The sequence below is a fragment of the Argiope bruennichi genome, chromosome 9 (assembly GCF_947563725.1).
Source record: "Argiope bruennichi chromosome 9, qqArgBrue1.1, whole genome shotgun sequence".
NCBI classification, from domain to species: domain Eukaryota; kingdom Metazoa; phylum Arthropoda; class Arachnida; order Araneae; family Araneidae; genus Argiope; species Argiope bruennichi.
Window position 1 is genome coordinate 51,152,908 of NC_079159.1, and position 22,109 is coordinate 51,175,016.

Sequence of the window (22,109 nt, forward strand, 5' to 3'; positions counted from 1 at the left end):
ATTATAATGTACATCATAATGATAAATTTATTGTCTTGAATAATGTTTTTTTTTTATTGTTATTGATATATAAACTTATTCTACTAAAACTTTCAAAACTCAGTCCTTGGTAGAATTTGATTTTCAGATCAATAATAGTTAGCGAAAAAACATTTGTTTAAGGATTAGAAAGAAAAATTCATTATTTTCATTTGGGAGATAGTGATATACTTATCTTTTGTAATAAACTTCATTATTACCAAATAAGAATTTAATTATCATGGTGGTTATTGTACCTCTAAAACTGTGTCTGAATATTAAGTCATATAAAGATATATCCTGAAAAAAAAAATTTAGTTAAAGATAATCAATTGATAATCAATATTTGCACTCAAAAGATTTTTACCTTTTTACTTAAAAAAAAAGGGGGGGGGGTTGTATTTATTCTTTATTTGGTTTTTATTACTCACTTTATATGGACATAATTTAGGATTGCATAAATTGCATTTCTCTTGTTGGAAATATGTTTTATTTTTCTCAGTTATTACCTCCTCAAACATATATGCTGTGAATTATACAAAGATCTTATAATTCTTTTTTTTCCTCCTTGATCTCTTTTAGTTTTCAAATGTCTACTATTAAAAAAAAAACAAGTATAATTATCTTTTAAAAGAATCATAAATGCTTCATTCTTTTGGTCAGATTAATAATGAGTTTTGCACCACTTAACAGTAGAAACTACAAAATTCTTTTAGATTCGTTAAATATTTTTAAAAATATCTTCTTTTAATATAATTACTGCATATTTGAGCCTTCAAACAACCATTCTAAAAAATTCACTCTTAATGGTTTCCCTCTCAAGGTTTGTAATTTATCTTGAGATCTCCAGAAACTCTTTTTACTTTTAATAAATTTCTTCGAAAACATTGAAGAAGAAAAAAGGGCCCCTAATATTTGGAATGCCAATTGCTGATAGTAATTGCTTAATTGATTTATTTGAGATTCAGATTCCAAAACTTAATAAATGAATGCTGCTATATATTTTAATTAATGTTAAACTTCTTTTCAGATTGACAGTTTTTGGACCACCTAGTTGTTTGATTAATATGTTTTCATTTTTAGTATTAGATTATGAATAAATTTAGAATTAGATTAGTATATTTCAATCCTTTTGCCCCAGATAAAGGTATTCAATGAAATATTCAAGAAAATAATATTGGATACATTTGTTATTTGAATGTAAACATTGATGCTAAGTATCCATTTCACATTTGGATAGCTGTTGCCAAAATCTTTGTAAAACATGATAATTTTATACTGCGAAATTGGCACAGTGAACATTTGGTTATTGATCTAAGAGACGAGTATCTGATATTTTGAATGGTTAGATTCTTATATTTCATTGTACCTGTTTTTATATTTCCCCTGAAATAGCAGTTTTCTGAGTCAGATAATAAATATTAAAAATTTTATATAATAGACTTTACACATCGTATAGTTTGGAAAGCATAACTAATCTTTTAATATGTTTTTAACTTTGAAAAACTTTAAACTTTATTTTCCTCTTATATAAGAAACAGTTCCGAAAGCAGAATACAGCATAGTGAAGTTGATGCTCCTTGAAACAGTATAAGTGATAATCTTTTGTTAGCATTTGCGTATTAAAATAAAACTCTATTGACAAATTGCCACCACACACAATATAAATGAATGATCATTTCACCCATAATATTTCATCATGGTTAAATAGTAAAAGTATTGTTAATTAATTTTTTATGCTCTTCTCTAAGTTCTGCATACAGTATATAAATTTAATTGTGCAGCGAATTTTATACAGACATTAATTGATTACTATGAATTGGTAGAAATAAAAATTTTAACAAGTTTGTTCTTATCTTGACTGATTGTGAGTATTCTAGGAATGTGCTCAAGAATTTCCATAAATGATTGATTTTATTGATAACAAATAATTTTTTTAAATAACTAGATGCAGATGAGTATTTGACAATTTTCTCAATTCTTTTCACTATAATTACTATGTGTGTGGTTAATTGATTTTTTTTTTTTTTTTTGTAAATTCTTTATAAAATTATAATATTTTGGGGGTAAGATTCTTAATTTTTTATATAAATGTTTGTGAGATCTTTTCTGTGATTCATTTTTAATTAATAAATCTTGTACAAGGTTGTTCATAAGTCTGTAAAACAGCATACAGATTTGCTGTTCATGAGTTTTACTTCTCTTGTGAAATTTTCTGTATCAAATGAATTAATTATTCTTTAATACATGTTATTCTGTTGTGTCATATTTGCATAAAAAGGCATGTATTGTGTAAAGAAATTCTGTTGATAATGGCTTGTGATTTATCATAGTGGTACATATGATGATGGCATCCTTGGTACATGTATAAGCTTATCAACTTTCTCATATATGACAATTGAAAAAATAGCTGTTGTGTTCTTGTTATTTCATTAGTTTCTCCAGCACTGTCAGCAATATTAATAGCAGTTCTTTAGATGTTCTCTTATATTATATTTTTTGATGTAGCAAATTATTTGTTCTTCATAATATTCATCTAATCTAAATAGTTAAGAAAAAGTGGGAAAATAGCAGCAAATGTCTGATATATGATTTTCATATTAGCAAATATTTTCACTTGTAGGATTTGTGAATGGTAAATAGTTTGAATGTTTCACGGACATATGAATAAACTTGTATCTATATATTCCTTGGTAATTTCCCAATCTGAATTCTTAAAATTCTTTATCCTTTTTAAAAAATATTATTCCCTACTCCTCATTCCTTCCCCATCCTCTAAAAATAAACCCTTTTTCTAATTGCAGAATCTTAATTAAGGTCTTGCTTAGAATTTAAGAGCAACAAACATTTTCTTTTTTAAATCTCTTACTCTCTTCCTTTCTTTTTCAGTCAACTACGCGGATTGGTATTGTTTTGTGGAGCTCCGCCTTGCTATCCTAAATTCTTAACCATGTTACTACTGTGGTTGCAGCACGATTGTTGCGTCCACTCCAATTAATCGTGTTGAAAGTTTGGCAAATCTTTCATTTACTATCCGCTAATACAAAAATCTAAAACGGTTATGCCCCCACTTTGAAAAACGGTTCTCTCGAAGAGGTTTGTAGTAGTGTAATTACTTAAGGGTCCTGCTTCATCTTCGATTGATTCTAAAGACCATTTACCCTGTCGAGTCACATTATTATGACCCCAAGTTGATTTTCCAATTCAATAATAGCTTGGTAGCTTTCAATGAAACCATGGAAAATTTCCTGAAATATCGGGAAACTAACTACTCCTTGTTCAATGGATGTTTCAGAGTGGAATTCCTTGCAGCAAACATATTCTGATTGTGTTAAGTTGAACTAATCAAAATTGAGCATAGATCCGGGCAATAGAAGAATGGAATAATATTTTGGGATTTTGTCTTAACCATCCAGAGATAATTTCAGTTATTGTAATGCAGTGCTATCTACATCGAGATAGATAATTAACATATAATCCTATGTATTAACTGCAAGAATGGTGAAAATCTTAATTGCTGAGAATACAATCTGTATGTGAATAAATTTTAATGCTTTTACAAAAGCTTTCATAGTCAGCCAAATACTTTGGAGCCCCATATATATGGATCTTTGCTTTCTTATTTTAAATAAAAGTTTCTCCGACTTTGAATTCTTCATATATGGCTTGTGGCATTTTACAGTTCTGCTTATCGAATGTTTGCTTTTATACTTACTAATTACTCGCACAATTTATTCACTTCAGTAACTGTTGTACTTTCAGAATTTGCACATTTCACCTTTTGTATACCTACCAAGCCTCCTCACAGTAAATGCTTGAGCTTATTTTTATGTTCCGCTCATATCAGAAATAAGATATTGTCATAATGATGTGACTTGAACGTGCAATTAGTGCAAAATTATAATGCCTCCTTAATTTGTGGCGATATTAATTTTGAAAAGTAGTCTTATTCCTTAATAGCTTAATTATTTTTAATTTCTCTTTTTTCTTAATATGTATTTCCTGACTCAGTATAGAAATTACTATAAGATAATATTTGGTTATTATAATACTCATTTTTATGTGGCAGTTAAAAATTTTAACGATACAGAAAAATAGGGTCGATTTTCTGCAGACAGTTATATTTTAAAATCTTTCCATTATGTTTGACTGTAAGCTATTTTAATATTTAAATTTGTTTTAAATTAAAATTCTTTACACTTTCTGAAATATCTAATTTTCAGATATCAATTCTGAATATTATTTCAAATAATACAAAATCTTTTAGCATCATTTTTAAGGCATTCTAGTATTTGAAATTTTTAAACAACACATTCTTTTATGAAAAATTATTTGTGTAATATGTAATAAATAAATGCATGCTACATTTCTAAATTTATTTGCTTTCTGTGTTCCATTCTTTGTAATAATCAATACCATACAGTTTCAAATTAGTAATTATTATTCATTATTGGTATAAAGTCATTTTTTAAAAAAAAATACTACTCGATCTTATCACTTAGATTCCCCCCCCCCTGCTGCAATCTAAAGTTTTGCTGCTTTTAATTTTGTCATATTTGAGATTGATCTTCTCTTAATAGATAAAGACCATTGTTTGTAAAGCCATAATTGTTTTTGTGAGAATTCGTTTTACGATTCAGATTTCAGATCAAGAATTTGGTTGGTCTTATCAATGCAGTTGCTTTCTTATTTTACTTTTTTACATAAATTTTAAGGCTTTAATCTCCATTATTGGGACTTTTATAAAGTTACATCTTCTGCTTTGTGTTATTCAGCAGAATTTTTTTTTATTTGCTCAGTTTAAATATCATTTTCTCAGAGCTACTTTACTTTCAAAATATGCTTATTCATGTTTCCCATAGAATGCATGCGCATTTCGTTTTCCTTGGTGATAGCTGTTTGCGGTTTTCTGTCATTGTTTTTTTAAATGATAGATTTTATTAAAATCAGAAAATTACCAAAAAAAAAATTAAATAATTTTGAAATTGATATTTGAAGGTGAGTATATTTAGCAGAAATCTATTCAGTTCCACAAATGTATAAATGTCCTGAATTTAAAAAATTGATCATGCCATATTGTCTTATTTTGAAAGAATCTTAGTGTTGGAGTTTTTAAATTATTTACTATAGACAATAGTGGTTTAGTGCTTCTGAAAATGAATTTGGCTTTTTTAATAAGGTTTATATGACATAATAGGATTTTAAAATATTTTTTTAATGAACTGCCTGTAAGAATTATCATATTTTTAGTGATATTGAATTTTAAAATTTTAATTTATCCATTCATCTGAAGTGTTTCATCATCTGTTTAAAGTTAATGAAATCTTCTAATTATTTTGCTTAAATTCTAACATTATTATTAAATCTTACAGGTAAATCACAACCATCTGTGCCAACTAGCACCCCCAGTGTCGTGACACCAAATCAGCATTTGGCTTCTAGTCGAGTGGCTGCTGATTTACAGGCACAAGAATTGATAGCGTAAGAATCGGTTTTTTCCACTCACTTTGTTATGAATTATGTCATAATTTTATATTTGTAAACTTCGTTCTGGTAATTGTTTTTGTAAGTCCATGTTGCATTATTAATTTTCTTATAGGTAATCCACTGATTTTTGAAATACCGTATCTTTCCGTATATTAGCCGAGAATTTTGAATACTTTTTCTAAATGGCAGTTGTCTTATATACATATTTGCTAATATCACAAAAAAAATGTGGGTAAATTTTTGTTAACCGGGTATAGGAAATTTGATATCGCAAAGTATAACCTTTTTTATTTCTATAGTTTATGTTTTTGAATTTAAATACAATTAATTTTTGAGTGAAATAAATTATTAATTTTTTGAAGATGAGTTGTTTAATTTTCGTAATTGTTTATTATTGCGGGTTTGTTACATTGGATGGAGGATTTACAAGGACTGCCGAGCAGCCATGCAGTTAGAATTTTCTGCAAACACTATCACGTATAGTTTAAAATTTGCTGTGTAAGAATTTCTCTTTCTGCTTGTTTTTCAGATAAAAAAAATAAAATGGTCAGAAAATAAGACCATTAACATACACAACAAATCATATACAAGACAGCAAATAAAGGATGGGGGTATGTCCCTGCTGCAGATAAGTACCAAAGTTAAAATGATTGTTGTTGATATCTGGCATTTTACCCTATGACAAAAATTTGATTACAAAGTATTCTCCAACCGTCTTAGTCGCTTTACTGTATTTTCACCCTCATGGGATATGTTTGAAAGTCGCAGGATATTAATTTTTTTAAGCTTATATATAAATTATGAATTTTGAGTGATGTTTTGAAGGAGGGGGGAACAGTCTCCAGTTTATACATGAATCGGCTTATATGTGGAAGTATACGGTAAATGCTACTAATTTTATTGTTATGAAATTTTTTTTTCTTTAAGGAAAGAGTAAGTTTATTATGCCTTGAGTACCACAAATTAGAAAGCAATTATTTTAAAGTATGAAATAAAATGATATTTAGCATTTTTTTATATAAAGATTAATGAATTTGAAGTCAAATGAAACATAGTTGCTGAATTAATTTTAAAATATCAATGATTATATATTAATGTTAAATTTATTTCATTTTTTTTGAAAAGTGTAGTTTTTGAACTTAGCATAGTTCTGATCCAATTGAGCAGCAGTATGAAAGCAGTTTATTTTTTTTTATGGAAAATCATTATATATCTAATGTTTTTATTATTTTTATGGCAAGCATAATTAATTTTAGATAGGGTTTTTATGTCACTTAGTTGTATACATTTTTGAAATTATAACTTGTACTTTTGTATTCATTGAAGGATATAATTTTTGTTGCAGAGATCAGAAGAACCAGGACTTGTCTTGTTCTAATAATCCAACACCGGTTGATGCTAACTTACTAGTCACTCAAGGTATCATTAAATATTTGTGTTCTCTTAAGTATTTATGAAATCTTGAAAGTTCAATTGGCCTTTTAAAAGAACAAAACTGTAATAGAGCAAAACACTTTATCATTAACTTAGTTTTATGCCTCTGGATTATATTTAAATATTATTTCATCAATGTTGAGACACTTGTCCATCATTATGAAGCATAACATTTTCTATCTTATAAAAAAAAAAAAGATTGCTACATACTATTTGATTTGTTATTATTTTGCAAATTTTTTAAAAAATTTATTGGGCCTGAATTATTTGTAATAATATAATTTAAAGTATTTTGCAATCGAAAACACGCACACACGCAGTATGCTATAGAATTATTAGGAATGAAATTTTTCCCATGAGTTGATCTGAAAAATTGATTTTTATCGATTTTGATGCCTGTTTCAGGTCCAACCATTGTGTCCAGACAGTGGGAATCTGAAGCCCTCACAAGAACAGCAATGCCTTCTGCTTCCTGGCTCACTCATGGGTCAGTTGTTGCACCTGCTGTTTGGTTAGGACAAGGAGCTTATGCGGCAGCACCAACTTCAAATTCAGTGTCCAGTATTGCAATGAATCCACTTGATCCATCTCCTATTTCATTGCCTCCTGGGGGTTATCAACTTGCAAGAGACTCTATCTCAGGGCACTTATTATTGATACCTACAGCTAATATTGGTATGTCTTTATGTCAATTTTTATAAACTAGAAAGAGCATTGTGTGTCAAAATATTCAATATTTAAATTAAAAGATACACGTTGCAAAATGATTATTATCATTTATGCCTTGTTTTTCTTTTATAGATGACCCTTATTAGCTTTAAAAAATTACTTGTATAAAGTAAATATTCACTGCTTCATTTGGCACCAGTTTTATAAATTCTTGAACATATCCAAAGTGAAAAGTTTCTATAAACCCTTGAAAAATGGACAATCTATGTTATGTGGCATATTTCTCTTTGAAAAACTGCATAGCATGGCATCTTTCTTTTAATGCATTGCTTACAGATATATTTCACTGCAAACTTATTTATTGTATTCACTGCACTTAATTTTAGTTCTCTCCAACACATATGCATTTTTACATGATCCATGCTCTAGGGACAAACTGCAAAAACGTAAAGATATGTTTTCCATATGTAATGTGTCCATTTTTTTTCATTAGAAATTTTAATAAATTGTATTAAGTGACAAAAAAATCCAAAAGGTACTGTTGATATAGAAAGTTAGCCTGAGTTGTAATTAATTATGGAAATTTTCATGTACATAAAATAAAGATTCTCAAGTGGTATAATTAGTCTCTTCATCTTATTGATATAACTCTTAACACAGTAAATATCAAAATGGTGAAATAGTTTTAAATCTACTTCAGAATTTTTAGCATTGTTATTTTCAGTTTTATTCAAGTTTTTCATCTAAGGTTCATTTATTGAGTATATTGGCAAATGTTTATATAATTTAAATATCCACATTTATTCTCATGTTATCTTTTTATTAATTGTAATAAGCATTTTTAGAATTGAAACACATTGTATTAATTGAAAAGGTGTTTCTGAAAATATAATTGTTCCAACATATATATTTAAATCTTCATTTCCCAAATAATGCAGTGCAAAACTTCTATTGTTACCTTATTTTTGTGAATTCAGAAGCCAACTCTACTTTTTTTTAAATTTATACGGCACTTCCGGCTTTATTAATTTCAGTTATTAACTATTTTTCACTGCAAAACTAGTTAGATGTATAATTATTCACAGAAGAATAAAAGGCTCAATTTAGTGTTCATGGATCTAAAAAATGTAGTTCCAACAATTCATTTTTGCCAAAAATAAATGTATGATTTCTTACACCTATGTAGGAATTTTTCTTAATTATCTAATTTAAGAAACATCAGAGTGATGCACCATTTAAAATAGTGCCTATGAAATATGCAAATATGCCATTCTAAATGGTCAGAAAATGAATAGCTTTAGAGGAAAAGTGCATTTCATGAATAAGTAAGTCGTTACAGTTAAATTGTGACTAATATTTTCATGTTGTTAATTAAAATTATTACTGGTTTCTACAAAATCAAATTAATTTATATTGTTTTAAATCCATATAAATTTAAAATATTGCCACTTTTTACTGTAACAACAAATTATAATTAGTTGAATATGAATGTGTTGGCTAATCTAGTACATTGTTTATTGTGGGTATTTTTTTTTATAATGAAATATTCTCTTCCAATATTATATTTATTTTGTTATTATTTTGCTGTAAATACCATGCTCTTATTTATATAGATTTGTAATTGATTGATGTTATTTTCTGAAATTATATAAATTTGCTTTTGAAATGTCTTTCAGAATTAATGGACAGAACATCTGTTTGGCCATCATTTAATACATCTGCTGGGAATCTTCCAATACAACAACTTGTTACACAACAGCAGCATACACAATTTGAACAAGTGCTCCCACATGTATGTATTTATATTTGTTTGCTCCAATTCTATATTTTTAATTTTAAATATATATATTTTTTTTCTGTTAAATGTTAATTTATACATATATATATATATATATAATATAATATACTGCTGATCTTGGTTGCAATTTGCATTTCACTATAAAATAAATCAATTAAAGGAAAAAAAACTTTCCTGATTTCATAAATTTTTTATTCAAATATGAGCATATTCATTATTAAAAGTTTGGGAAATTTGTATTCAAATGATGACTTTGTGTTAATATTGAATAATAAATAGTTAAAATTTAGCAAACATGAATCCATAAAAATTTTGGAATACTATGTAATATCAGTTGTAAATTTAATTTTTTTATATATATTGGTGAGAATCAAAATTGTTTATTTTGGGAATAGTGGTGTAATGAGTAATGGTATAATTCATTTTACATTTCTTAGACAAATGTAATGAATGTAATAATACAATGATTAAGAAAGAACTTTTTTAAAGTTAATTATTGTTACTGTTGTTGATATTCTTTTTATTCCTTCTTTTTATAGGCTGAAACGCAGAAAACTGAAGGAATGGACAGTTGCAATATTACATCTTGTGATATATCAGCTCAACCTAAAACAGACGATAAAGTGGAGGACATGAGTGGGCAAGTGCCAAGTGTACCTCTTGCAACAGGGCAGACGTACGCTTTCACCACTTTCCCCACACAGTGTGATCCCTCCAGTTTTTCCTATGTTCTTCAGTCCTCAACAGTAATGCATCTAGCACATACACAAACAGCATCTTCAATTCAGGCAGACTCTGGTCGAAGATCCCAAGGCACTTCTCCATTGCATTGTGCAACACCTTCACCTCCACCTAATACATGTTCTGTACAAGTTTCTATTACAGAAGATGAAGAAAGTGACAATGATAGTGAAGGCGTTGCATGTGGAGAGTCCACGGAAGTCCAGTTATGTCACAATCAATCCGTCACAACTGCTATTCAAGTGGATATGGATTCCCAGACAAACTCTGAGGAAGATGAAGAAGAAGAACCTAAAATTGTTGTAGATAAGCCAGAAGATACCAAGGTAGAAATGTCTGATTCTGCCAACCAAACAGAGTCTGTACCATCAGAAAGTCCGAAGTCTGATCCGGATCCAGATCCTGAACCGGAAGCAGAAGATGTAGCGCTACATGAGCAGTTAGGAAATCAAGATCAGCCTGCTTTCCCATCTGATTCAATGCAAGAAAAGCCTGAAATTATCCCTAGTATCAGTATTAAAGAAGATATTGTAAGCTCTGAGCCAGGTATGGAAATAGTTACATCTGAAACGGAATTAGCGCCATCATTACCAGTTGAAAGCAAACCTGTTATGGACTTCATTGATCACCATGGGCTCAATCTTTTGGTTGATAGTATTGAAGAATTTGCCTCCAGAGAACAACAAGATGAGTCTGTAAAGATTGGTGATTCCATATTACAAAATAATATGTCTGCTGAAACAACTTCTTTATCCATAGTAAAGGATACTGTTGGTGAAGAACAGACCTCAGATCTTCCTAAAGACAATGAAGCAAATGTCATTTCAGAGAAAAATTATTCATCAAAATATAAAACACTTGATACGACATGCACTGATGGTTTAGGTCTTCTCTGTGCTTTGGCAGAACAGAGGTTCTTGGAAGAATCCATGAATGTTGACGAAAATAAAACAAATACAGTACAGACTGAAACGCAGGATTCATATTCATTTCCTGAAGAAGCAAAAATCAAAATAGATTCTAATTCTTCCATATCAAGGGAGCAAGTAAATTCTGATGATTCATTCCTATCTTCATGTTCCTCTTCCCAAGATTATGAAGAAGTTTCTGAATTAGATATGCGAGCACGATTGGCAGAGCTTCAAAAGAAATACCGTCAGAAACAGCGTGAACTTGAATTACTGAGAAATAAAAGAGAAAAAGAGTGAGTAAAATGTAGTCAAAAATATTACAAACTAATAAGTAATATATTTAGTAATATATATAAGTAATATTTTTTTTTAATTTTATATTGAAATAATTATTTTCATTCTAATATTTCAAAACTATTTTTATTAGTAGATTATGATTATTACAGAAATTTTCGATGGAAATTGCTAATGCAATAATATTCAATAGCTTGCCTTTCCCTAGCTTTCTACATTTTTATTAGCTATATTTAGATACAAAATAGTAAAAGTTTCTTTAATTAATAAAATGTTAGGTTTTAAATTTTATTTTTGTATGCGTATGTGTTGTTAACCAATGCGTACTTTCCAAGATGTGTTTTTAATTCAAGTTATTAAAATATTAAAAGGGGTTTATTTGTACTTTTGTATAATAAATTTATATTCTGTTTTATGTAATAACAGTAGGCATTTCAATTTTGCGCACATTTTTATTTTCAAACAGCAACAGTGATGATGAATTTGAATATATGTCCAATTCACCAAAACCACCAAAATCTTTATCTCAGAATAAATCTTCAAGTGTTTCTCAATCAAAATTATCATCAACATTTCAAGAACATACTTCATGTAAAAATGCATCTTCAAAATCTTCAAAGAAAAAACAAAAGAAAGCCCAAGAAGAATCTGTTGTAGAAAATAATTTTAAACCTGCCAAGAAAAGTAAAGTTTCAGTTAATAAGGTTAGTGATATTTAGAACTATATATTTTTAAATTCTTTATTTAATACTATGTGGCGATATCTGTTTTCTTGCCAATATTCTTAGATATTTCATTATTCTTTTTCAGAATAACACACAAGAATTTCCATCAAGAGAAGGTAAGATAAAATTTTCAATTCATTTTTCATATATATATATATATTTAATAATGAGCATGAGTTGATTTCAAAATTATGAAATGATCTTTCTTTTATGATCTGACTAATATTTATCATTTTCTTTTGGCATTTTAGAAGAGCATGCTAAAGTTCCAAGCATAACTTTAGTTCATGAATCAAGTGCAAATATTTCTAGTGATTCTAATGCATCATCATCTGGCTTTTCAAGTAAGTGGAAATTTAAAAATTTCTTTGCAAAATTTTTGATCTAAAATTTTTTTTAATTAAATTTAAATTATGTTAAAATTTAAGTATCTTCTATTCCACTTTTTCTTTCTTTTTATCTGACATTCCCTTTCTTGATAGATAACAATTTATTTGCCTTTTCCAATAATATATTTTGTTTATTAATTAAATTATAAAAAGAATAATTACTAAGCCTAATTTATTACTATTATCTTATGCTTTAAGTTATTATGAGTATCGCATTTTGTAGCAACATAAATGCTGTTTTGGGATGAATCTTGTAATTTTGAAACATATTTAAATGAAATCTGAACCAATATCCTTTCCCAAATTTTCATGTAGGAAGATATTTAGTCCTGGAAATCAGATTTTATGTGTACTGGGGCACATGCACAACAGATCTTTAATATAATTGGGAGTCAAACATGTAACCTTCTCATCTTAAAACTATTATTTAGTGTTTTAATTTGGAAATAGTGTATCATTATGTTCAATATAATACTTATGTTTATTGTAGTTATACAAAATTCCCTCCTGTATCTTAATAAATATGTTCTGAATATAAAATATCTATAAAATTCAGTCCATTAGTTCCTTTTTGTTGTCATCTTTTTCCTAAAAAAAAATCTTTTCAGGTGCATCGCTGTCAAAGAAAACGTGCAATAGTCAAGATTACAGCAATGAAAGCAATTCTGCCAGCAGTGTTAGTAAAGATGATAACAGTTCCCAATATCAAGATTATGATAAGGTAGATTCAGTTTTAATTTAATAATTGTAATTTTTTTCATAGAAAATTTTGAATAACAAATCAATGAATTTGATTTTGTTGGTAATTTTTCTCCCTATTGTAAAAGTTGCTGGAATATTAAAATAGTATCAGGGAGGATTCTTTTTCATCTAGAACTTGTAAAATTCATGAAAGGTCTTTCAAAATTCATGCAAAAAATTGTGGATAATTTTTCATTAAAATAATTTTAAAATGCGCTATTTTGATATGTTTTTGTAATTTATAATATTATATAAATACTCTAATTTTGTTGTATTTACAAGTGTATATCTCAGAATAGTTTTAAAAAATTGAAATGTGGCCATACTTTTTTAACTTACTTATTTCCTTATTTTGTAATGCATAGAACTTGCTTAATATATCTTCCTAAATAACATTAATTTTCTTTCATTTTAGAATGACAAAACAAAAACTCCAATTTTTGATGAGCAGGCCTGGTTTGTGCGACGAAGTGAGCGCATCTTTCTTAGTGATGCACGTTCAGTTGCAACAACCACACCTGACAAAAATGCGAAGAAAAATTCTAGCTCTTCTCAGAAAGTGCAGAATTCTGAAGTACCTCATAAAGAGAAGAAAGAGGTGATTTTTTTCTTGTCATATTTTTGCTTTAATAATTTACTCTACAAGTTGTCATAGAATTAGATCAATCATTATCTTTCAGATATCCAAAATAAGTAAGTTCTACTGGTTAATTAAACAAGTATTTAATGGAACTTAATGTTGACTGATATATATGCCATGAACTTTATTGAAACACATTGTATATTTCCAAATATATGCCGAGATTGTTTCCTCTCCCCCCCCCACTCAAAAATTTATTGAAAATTCAAAACCTGTATATAAGCTGAAACATAAATAAATAGAGAAAAAAAATCCTGCAACTTTCAAACATTTCTTCATGAAGGGAAAAAAAAAAGACATGTAGGTGAAATGGATAAAATGTTTTCATTGAAGTCACCATGAAGTAAAACACCAGACACCAATGATAATATTTTTTGGACTGGTAACCAAACATTTTTTTTTTTTTTTTCATTCATTTACTATTTTGTGTATAATCTGTTGTATCGGTGCTAGTCTTATTTTCTCATTTCATTTAAAATTAATTAATTTCTTCCATTTAAAATAATTTTTTTTCTGAAAACATGAAGAAATATTTTATAGAAATAGAAAGTGCTATATTTAGTAGCTCATCAGTTGTGTGTGAATGGGAAAAAAAATATAGATTTTTTTTTTTTTCTAGATTCATGTATTTGTTTACAAGTTGCTCCTTGTAATTTTGCTTTTGAAAAAGTTCCCAAAGTTCTCAGCATATACATGTCCATATAAGATAATTCGTATCTTTGTTGAGACTCTTGATATGACAAAACACCATATTTTCTTTTCCACAAGGAAGAACTTTTGAATGTAGCTAGATAATAGCAGCTTGTTTTGTAGTTTTGTCATTCTAAAAGCTCTTCTTTAAAGAAAAGCCTCAAGTTAACAAAATATATGAAAATCGGAGTGAACAACTTCTGCATTTTAAAGATGAGGGATACTTTCCAGCCTAAGTATGTAATGAGTGTTTGCAATGCAAACATTGTATAGATATATGACATGGCATCGATTTTCTTAAACATTGTCAGAACCTATGGTGAAGCATTTGTTTTCCCTAATAATAATGTCCCTTTCTTACAGATCACTATTTTGCATGCAAATACATTATAGGGATTGCAATATAACTGAAGTGTATATTGAACTGAAGTGTATAACTGAAGTGTACATTTACGAATATTATTGTTTTCAATTTTAAATTTTTTGCTTATTGTGAAACTTATTCTTTATTGTATTTAATTTTGAATGGAATTATTGAAATAAAAATTACAGTATTACTAGTGTATATATATATATATATATAATATACAGAATTTCTACTTTTTTTAAAAAGAGTGTTTAAAATCTAAATTTTCATTTTAATTATTATGCATTTAAATTTTGCGCAAAGCAACTTTCACCTGGTTGGTTGAATTCTGTCAGATTTGTATCTAAATTTATTTAATATATTTCTCTACTTTAAAAAAACAGTTCATGTTGTTATAATATATACAACAAAATTTATTGTTAATTGCAGAAGCTATTTTTTTTAAATCTGTTTTCATTTAAAATATGGTCTACCTCAGTGTTTCAATAAAATTTAAATAATACTTGATAGGTTAATAGCTCACAATTTATTCCATATTTTTCATTTGTAAATATTTAATTTTTCTTGCAGACTATAAAGTCGATAAAAATTTCAAAAGCTTCTGATGAATCTGAAAATAAAAAAGTTAAAGGCAAAACTCACAGAAAACCAGTAAGTTGAAAAATTGCTTATCAGCATAATATGAATGTATTTGTAAAAATGAAGCCTTTTAGTAATTATATTTTGTACATTTCAAATCTTATAGAGTAATTCATATGCTATATTTTATTATAATGAACTTATTTAGTCATAAATTCAGAATACTTTTATTTGCATTAAATTACATAATTATGGCAGTTTCATGAAATAAATTATTCTTAAATCTGGGTAATATTAGCTTTTATATGTATCTGTTTGGACGATTATCTTATAGAAAAACTATTGAATCGACTATCAATAAATTGTTTTAAGATGCAAATACTGTGGAATCACAGCTTATCAAAATTCTGTTTTTAAATGTTAATTTTTTATGAATCTGGAATTTTTTTAATAGAAAAACAGTTTCTAAATTCCAAATTTCTATGTATTGAATAAAAATGTCCATGTAGAAAATTCTTGTATACCTTTTGTAATGAGAAAGCAACCATTGGATGTCAGTTACAGAAAAGCATATAATTTAAAAAATAAAAACAAAACTATTTCACTAATTTTTACTGCAGGAAAACTAATAGTTGTGTAAAAGTATTGGAAAACTAGTAGTCATATATAATAAAACTATAAACGCCTTTGTGAATTTTATGCTATGAATTGTGAAGAAGTATGAAAATATTTAGTTTGTGATAAAATTTAAATAATCAGCATGAGGCAATGGCAGTAACATTTTCTTTAAAGTCGTATCTTGTTACATCAAATAAACTAATTTTATGGCAGACCTATCATCTCAAACAAGCTTATTTTTCTTATTGCAAAAACGAATTAATTGATTTGGCGTATATAAATTGTTAATTTTTGTAGATGCACTCCATGAAAAAAGAGATGATGTAGATATCTTTATTTTTACATCTGAAACCTATATTTCATTCTCTTGAAGAAATGGAGCATGACTTTTATTTGTGAAAACATTGTATCAGTCTGCTTCAAATTTTTCATAATTCTTCTCAAAACTTTTTTTAATCATTTAAATTTCTTTGTTAAATTTTATTCTTTATGAACAAGCTTAAAATATCTGTCATTTTAAAGCCTGATTTTAATAAAAATATTTCTTTCTTTTAGAAACTGAAATTGTCAAAGAAATATTTAAGCGATTGTGATTCTGATAGTAGTAGTAATGAAATGTCAGCTTCGGACAGTGAACATAGTGATGGTGCCTCGAGCACAAGTGAAAATTTGCCTCTAAGCACATTTGTCGAACAGTCCACTCAGAAAGGTACTTTTTCATTTTCGATATACATTTTATTTATGTTTCCTTTATTAATTTTGATATAAATAATTAATGTACATTTTATATAAATACTCTAAAACGAAATTAAACTTTTTTTTCTTGGGTACATACATTTTTTTCTCCCTAATTAAAAAAAGGATTTCTCATTTAGGAAGAAGGGGTTGAGGGAAAATATTTGGTGAATTTCTGTTTGGACATTTGCCATATATAAAAGCAACATTATTTCAAAAATGATATTCTATGTATCCTTACTCTCTAATTATTGAAAATGTGAATTAAAACTCTTATTATTTGATGTGGTTTTCTCGTTTCAGTATTAAATTTATTTTTTGGTATGAAGAAGTTTTCTTATAGAACTTATTCATTTAAAAAAAGGATATAAAACAATATGCACCTTGATTTAAATGGTGATTAACAAAGCAGTTAAAAGTGATGGAAACAAACATTACTGTTCACCTTCAGATAGCAAAAAATAGTTTAAGGGGAAAAAAACTTTCAAATGCCTCCAACAATATTTTGTGGACTTAATGACGAAAATATAAAATATCATTAGCATATAGGACTAATGAGTTAAACATGATTTCCAAATTATTATAATAAATAAATAATATCCACATTGATATTTTGAAAGTTGGTATATAAGTTTGTGATTAAAAAATGACTAATCGATTTCCTAAACTTGGATGGGCAAAGTATTTTTAAAATTGAAATTGTCCTTTTTTCAATACGTTTTTTAACATATTGTCGTGACTAGATAAATACTCTTGTACAATTTGTCCATTAGTTACAAAAATTATGCATTATATCAATTATAAAATATATCATTGAAAGATTTTATGTTTTCTTAAGTTTAATCATTATTTTCATTGTAGCTGTATCAGAACGACAAAAGCGACTTTCAGTGGATAGTGCCTGCAGTGATATCAGTTCAGGTCAGAGTGAAGACATTCCCTTAAGTGTATTAATTGGTCAGAAAAATGAAACTTGTCCAGAACTGAAATCGTGCATATTGAAGCCTGATGAGCTGCAGAAAGATGCTAGACTCTTGGTTTTGGATGAAGGGCTTTTCTATGCTGGGCATGTTACAAAGAGTGATGATCCTGATGTGTAAGTTTCTTTTTCCACTATTTGTTCAATACTTACAATTAGATCGAAAGTAAATTTTGATAATTTTTTAAATATAATTTTCACTTAGTATTGGACATTGTGAAGAATTTAGATTTCCTTAATTTAAGTGTTGAGATGGATTTCTATCTATATAGATATTTTTAAATATACAGTTCAATGTTTCTACATTATTATTTCTCCTTTTATTTGTTTACATGAAGGGTTGAAATTATTTTCATTGAGATAATAAGCTTAAAAAAAGATAGTTTGGGATAATTTTATGATTTTTGGAAGTGAAAAAACAAATAAGGGACACATTTTTATAACATGTCATTAGTCAAGACTAGTAATCTATAAGATTTTTCTTAAGCTGCTTTTGAGCAGGTCTTTGATAAAAATTATAAATATTCACACATCAAATTCAAACATTCACACATTCACAATTCAAATGATAAATATTCACATATGATGTTCGCAGATGAATGTTTAAAAGAGTACATATCATTTGAATTTTTTGCAATCAAAATTGAGTTCACAAAAAGAAAATATGTTTTTAAATCAATTTTTATAATTTGACCATGCCAAAAGCATGGATTCCAATGTTAACCTTTTGTATCTTTTGCTATGTCTAAATTTTTTATATATATATATTTAGGTATGGCATTCTTATTGATGGTGATAGAGCAGCACGTCCTCATATGTTTTCAAAGGAAGAAATACTTAACGCAGCTGTAAGTTATCATTGCATTTTTATTTTGCTCATTTCTTTTTGTAGATTTTGGTATATTGTTATTCAAATAATGCTTTTGCTTTAAAGATTTCTACATTTCCCCCCCTTGTTTTATATATAATAGTTTAAAATTCCTAACATTCATCTGAATGAATTTAAACTAATGAGAAAATCAATTTTCTTTTTTAATATTTCTATTCGCTTATAGAAGTTTATTTTATTCTGTCTTGTCTTATTTATAAAACTTTTTTTTCACTATTTGCAGGTTCTTGAAGTAAAACCCACCCACAAACAACAGTTACCTGAGGGATCCAGAATTTGTGCTTTCTGGAGTCAACAGTACCGATGTTTGTATCCTGGTACAGTCACCAAATGTAAGTTTCAAGTCTAATTTTATACTGAAAACAAAACATTGTATTTTATTTATGAAATATTTAATATTTATGAAAACTTTTTAGCATCTAGTCCTATGCCAGATCCTTCAATGTTATACGTGGAATTTGATGACGGAGATTCAGGCCGTATTCCTTTAAATGACATTAGAATGCTTCCACCAGATTTTCCAATTGTCTGTAAGTTGCATTCATACTTGAGGGGTTTTTTTTGTTTGTTTGTTTTTATTTTATTTATTTATATAGTATTTATATATGTAGCTTTCATTTGAAATTTAGATATTATGTAGTGGCAAAAAGCAGCTTAAAAATATTCAAATTCTACAATATTCAAATGATCAGATTTTTAATTTTTTTTTCTGGCAAAAAAATTTCTTTACTATTTCATTGTCTGTTGAAAATATTTTATTCTATTTCATAAATAAATAAAATATTGATCATTGGTATGTTAATTGGTGTTTTTGTGTGTGTGTGTGTGTGTGTGTGTGTGTGTGTGTGTGTGTGTGTGTGTGTGTGTGTGTGTGTGTGTGTGTGTGTGTGTGTGTGTGTGTGTGTGTTTAAATTCAATTAGAAATATTTTAAATAAAGTGAATGGGTTTTTTTTGTTTGTTTTATTGTCTGTTTGCTGTTATGAAGGATGAGAGGATTTTAAAACTATCAGGCTCTCAAGTACTTTGGCATATGTTAACTCCATGTTTATGGTATTCTGTGAATTACTATATATCCCATTTTCAATTAATCAAATCAAAAGGAGATTTTCGTTTTATAACCTTTTTGTTAGGCGATGACATCATGTTAATGATAGATTTAATAGAATTTTTATTGTTGTTCATCAAATATTTCTTCCATCTCAAGAAATTAATCTAAAAGTGTGAATGATATTCCATCAGAAGAAAATATATCATGAATACTAATTATTAGGTTTTTTAATGCATGTATACATTTGTTTAATGAATAACAGAGATTAAAATTGATACAGATACTTCATGAGAAAACTCCTACATTGTATATCAACATTGTTATTATACAGCATATTGCTGCTTTAGTCTCATCATTGTAATCATGAACATCATAATAAGAGTAGAATAAATGCTTTTAGAAGATATATATTTCAAATTAAAAAAATAATATTATTATTATATTCTGGGTTGTTTATATGCTTTTCTGCTTGTTTTAGCTATGGAACCAAATCCTTTTATGATTTTGGGCAAACGAAGATCCCGTGCCCAGAGTCAAAACAGTTGTGGCACTAATGATGGAAAGAATGGGAATGAATCAAGCAGTCAGATGAATGAAAAAGATAAAAGTGATTCCAAAAAACAGAAAATTAGTGACAAGTCAAGCAAAAAATGTTAGTGTTCTTCATCTATTCCTTTAAGTTTATCAAAATTGATTTTTATTTATATTCGCACAAATTGTCACTAAGATACAAAATAATTTCTGTTTGCTTTATAAGTATTAGTGCTTAGAAGTGTTATAATGTATTACCATACTAAAGCAAAATTTCCCATTCTTTTGGTCTTCTTATTTTTCAGCTTTCGTCTTTTCCGTTTCAAATCTTCTTTCACTTAAAATCTATTGCTTCATATTTTAGTATGTTTTGCGCATTTATAGCTGTTGTTTGCATTTAAGATTCATATAATTTGTACTACATTTAAATTAAATTTTTTCTAAATATTGATTTTTCATTTTTATAAATTCCTTTTCTTCACTTTGTTATATGCTGGATTCAAAATATTAGCCAATATTCTTCAAATAAGCAATACGAGTTAAAAAATTTAGTATTTTTATTGTTTCTAAAAGCTATTTATAGGAAATCAATCTGTGGTTTTTAAGTTGTGATTTGTTGATCAGATTTATTTAATTATTATTTTTATTATTATTTATTACTTTAATTATTATTAAGTTTTACAATATTTAAATAAGTAGCACAAATAGGTATTGCATTCTTAGTGCCATTCCAAAATTCATATTCAATGCCTTTCTACAAAGCTTTGGAAATCCAAATTTAATAATTTTTACTCAATAAGGCCCTTCATATCCTTATAAGATGTCTGTAGCTTCTAAACCAAGAAATTTATATTTGGAGTAGGTTTTTTTTTTCCCTCCAGTGTTTTTTGTTTCTAGACAAATGCTGACTAAGCATTCCTAATTCAGTATTTTATCGACTGTTACAAATGTATAAACTATGAATGTACTCAATTGAAAACGATAAATTGCTGTGTTATTCAGCAGTATGTAAATTATTTTAATGATTTGAATGAAGAAAATTTATATTTTGATTTTCTTGTACAGCTAATCCTGAGTCCAAGCATAAAGACAGCTTGAAACGTAAAAGATCTCCGTCTGCCTCAAATCGTTCGCGTAGTTCATCCAAATCATCAAGTACCAGTCGTGCGGAATCCAAGAACCAAACTCCTGCTACTGCAGAGGAACATAAAAAGAAAAAGTCTGAGGAAAAGACTAAAACTGCTAGCTCAAAATCGAAAGACAGTGACTCTAAAACTGATAGTTCTTCTGTTGAACCTAAGCCAAAGAAACACAAAAAACACAAAGATAAAGAGGAACATCATAAGCACCATCATCATCACCATCATAAACACCATCACCACAAAAAGCATAAGACAGAGAAACATGAGCGTCGCACCTCTAATGATACTGTGATATCTTCAAGCACTTCGAGCACTGGTGATGACTCGCATGCCTGTCTCTCATCTTCATCAGTTAGGTTACCTAATCCTGAACAGGACATGTTTATTTTGGAAAACTCCAAGTCTGAATTGACCGTAAAAATTAAAAAGTCTCCCTCGCCCCACACTAATCATGAAGATGCAGCGGCAGCTGCTGAAAAAAAAGAGAAGAGAACAACAGTGATGGAGACATCTGATTCCAGTAGTTCTGATGAAGATGTTGTGGAACCGGCCAAAAAGAAAACAAAGAAATCAAAAGTGAGTTTTTTTATAACAACAGTTCTTTTATTCAACTTTGCTTTCATTGAATTTTATTCATTATATGTATGCTTGAACTTAGTATAAGATTATTATCAAAGACTTGA

At 27.9% G+C, this 22,109-nt stretch overlaps 1 protein-coding gene across 3 annotated transcripts in view; it reads left to right on the top strand.

Moving 5' to 3' along the window:
- Positions 1-22,109, top strand: part of LOC129984546 (uncharacterized) — a 200,346-nt gene that overhangs the window by 166,227 nt on the left and 12,010 nt on the right. For 2 of the 3 annotated variants that reach the window (XM_056094454.1, XM_056094452.1), the window contains 18 exons: positions 5,391-5,499; positions 6,851-6,924; positions 7,345-7,614; positions 9,285-9,400; positions 9,946-11,351; positions 11,819-12,056; positions 12,163-12,193; positions 12,329-12,421; positions 13,075-13,187; positions 13,623-13,805; positions 15,475-15,555; positions 16,657-16,810; positions 17,698-17,932; positions 18,588-18,663; positions 18,928-19,036; positions 19,121-19,234; positions 20,232-20,405; positions 21,350-22,002. In XM_056094454.1, coding sequence (XP_055950429.1) covers positions 5,391-5,499; positions 6,851-6,924; positions 7,345-7,614; positions 9,285-9,400; positions 9,946-11,351; positions 11,819-12,056; positions 12,163-12,193; positions 12,329-12,421; positions 13,075-13,187; positions 13,623-13,805; positions 15,475-15,555; positions 16,657-16,810; positions 17,698-17,932; positions 18,588-18,663; positions 18,928-19,036; positions 19,121-19,234; positions 20,232-20,405; positions 21,350-22,002 — 4,229 coding nt within the window. The remainder of the gene's footprint in view (positions 1-5,390; positions 5,500-6,850; positions 6,925-7,344; positions 7,615-9,284; positions 9,401-9,945; positions 11,352-11,818; positions 12,057-12,162; positions 12,194-12,328; positions 12,422-13,074; positions 13,188-13,622; positions 13,806-15,474; positions 15,556-16,656; positions 16,811-17,697; positions 17,933-18,587; positions 18,664-18,927; positions 19,037-19,120; positions 19,235-20,231; positions 20,406-21,349; positions 22,003-22,109) is intronic. The other variant, XM_056094455.1, reaches the window with a different exon arrangement.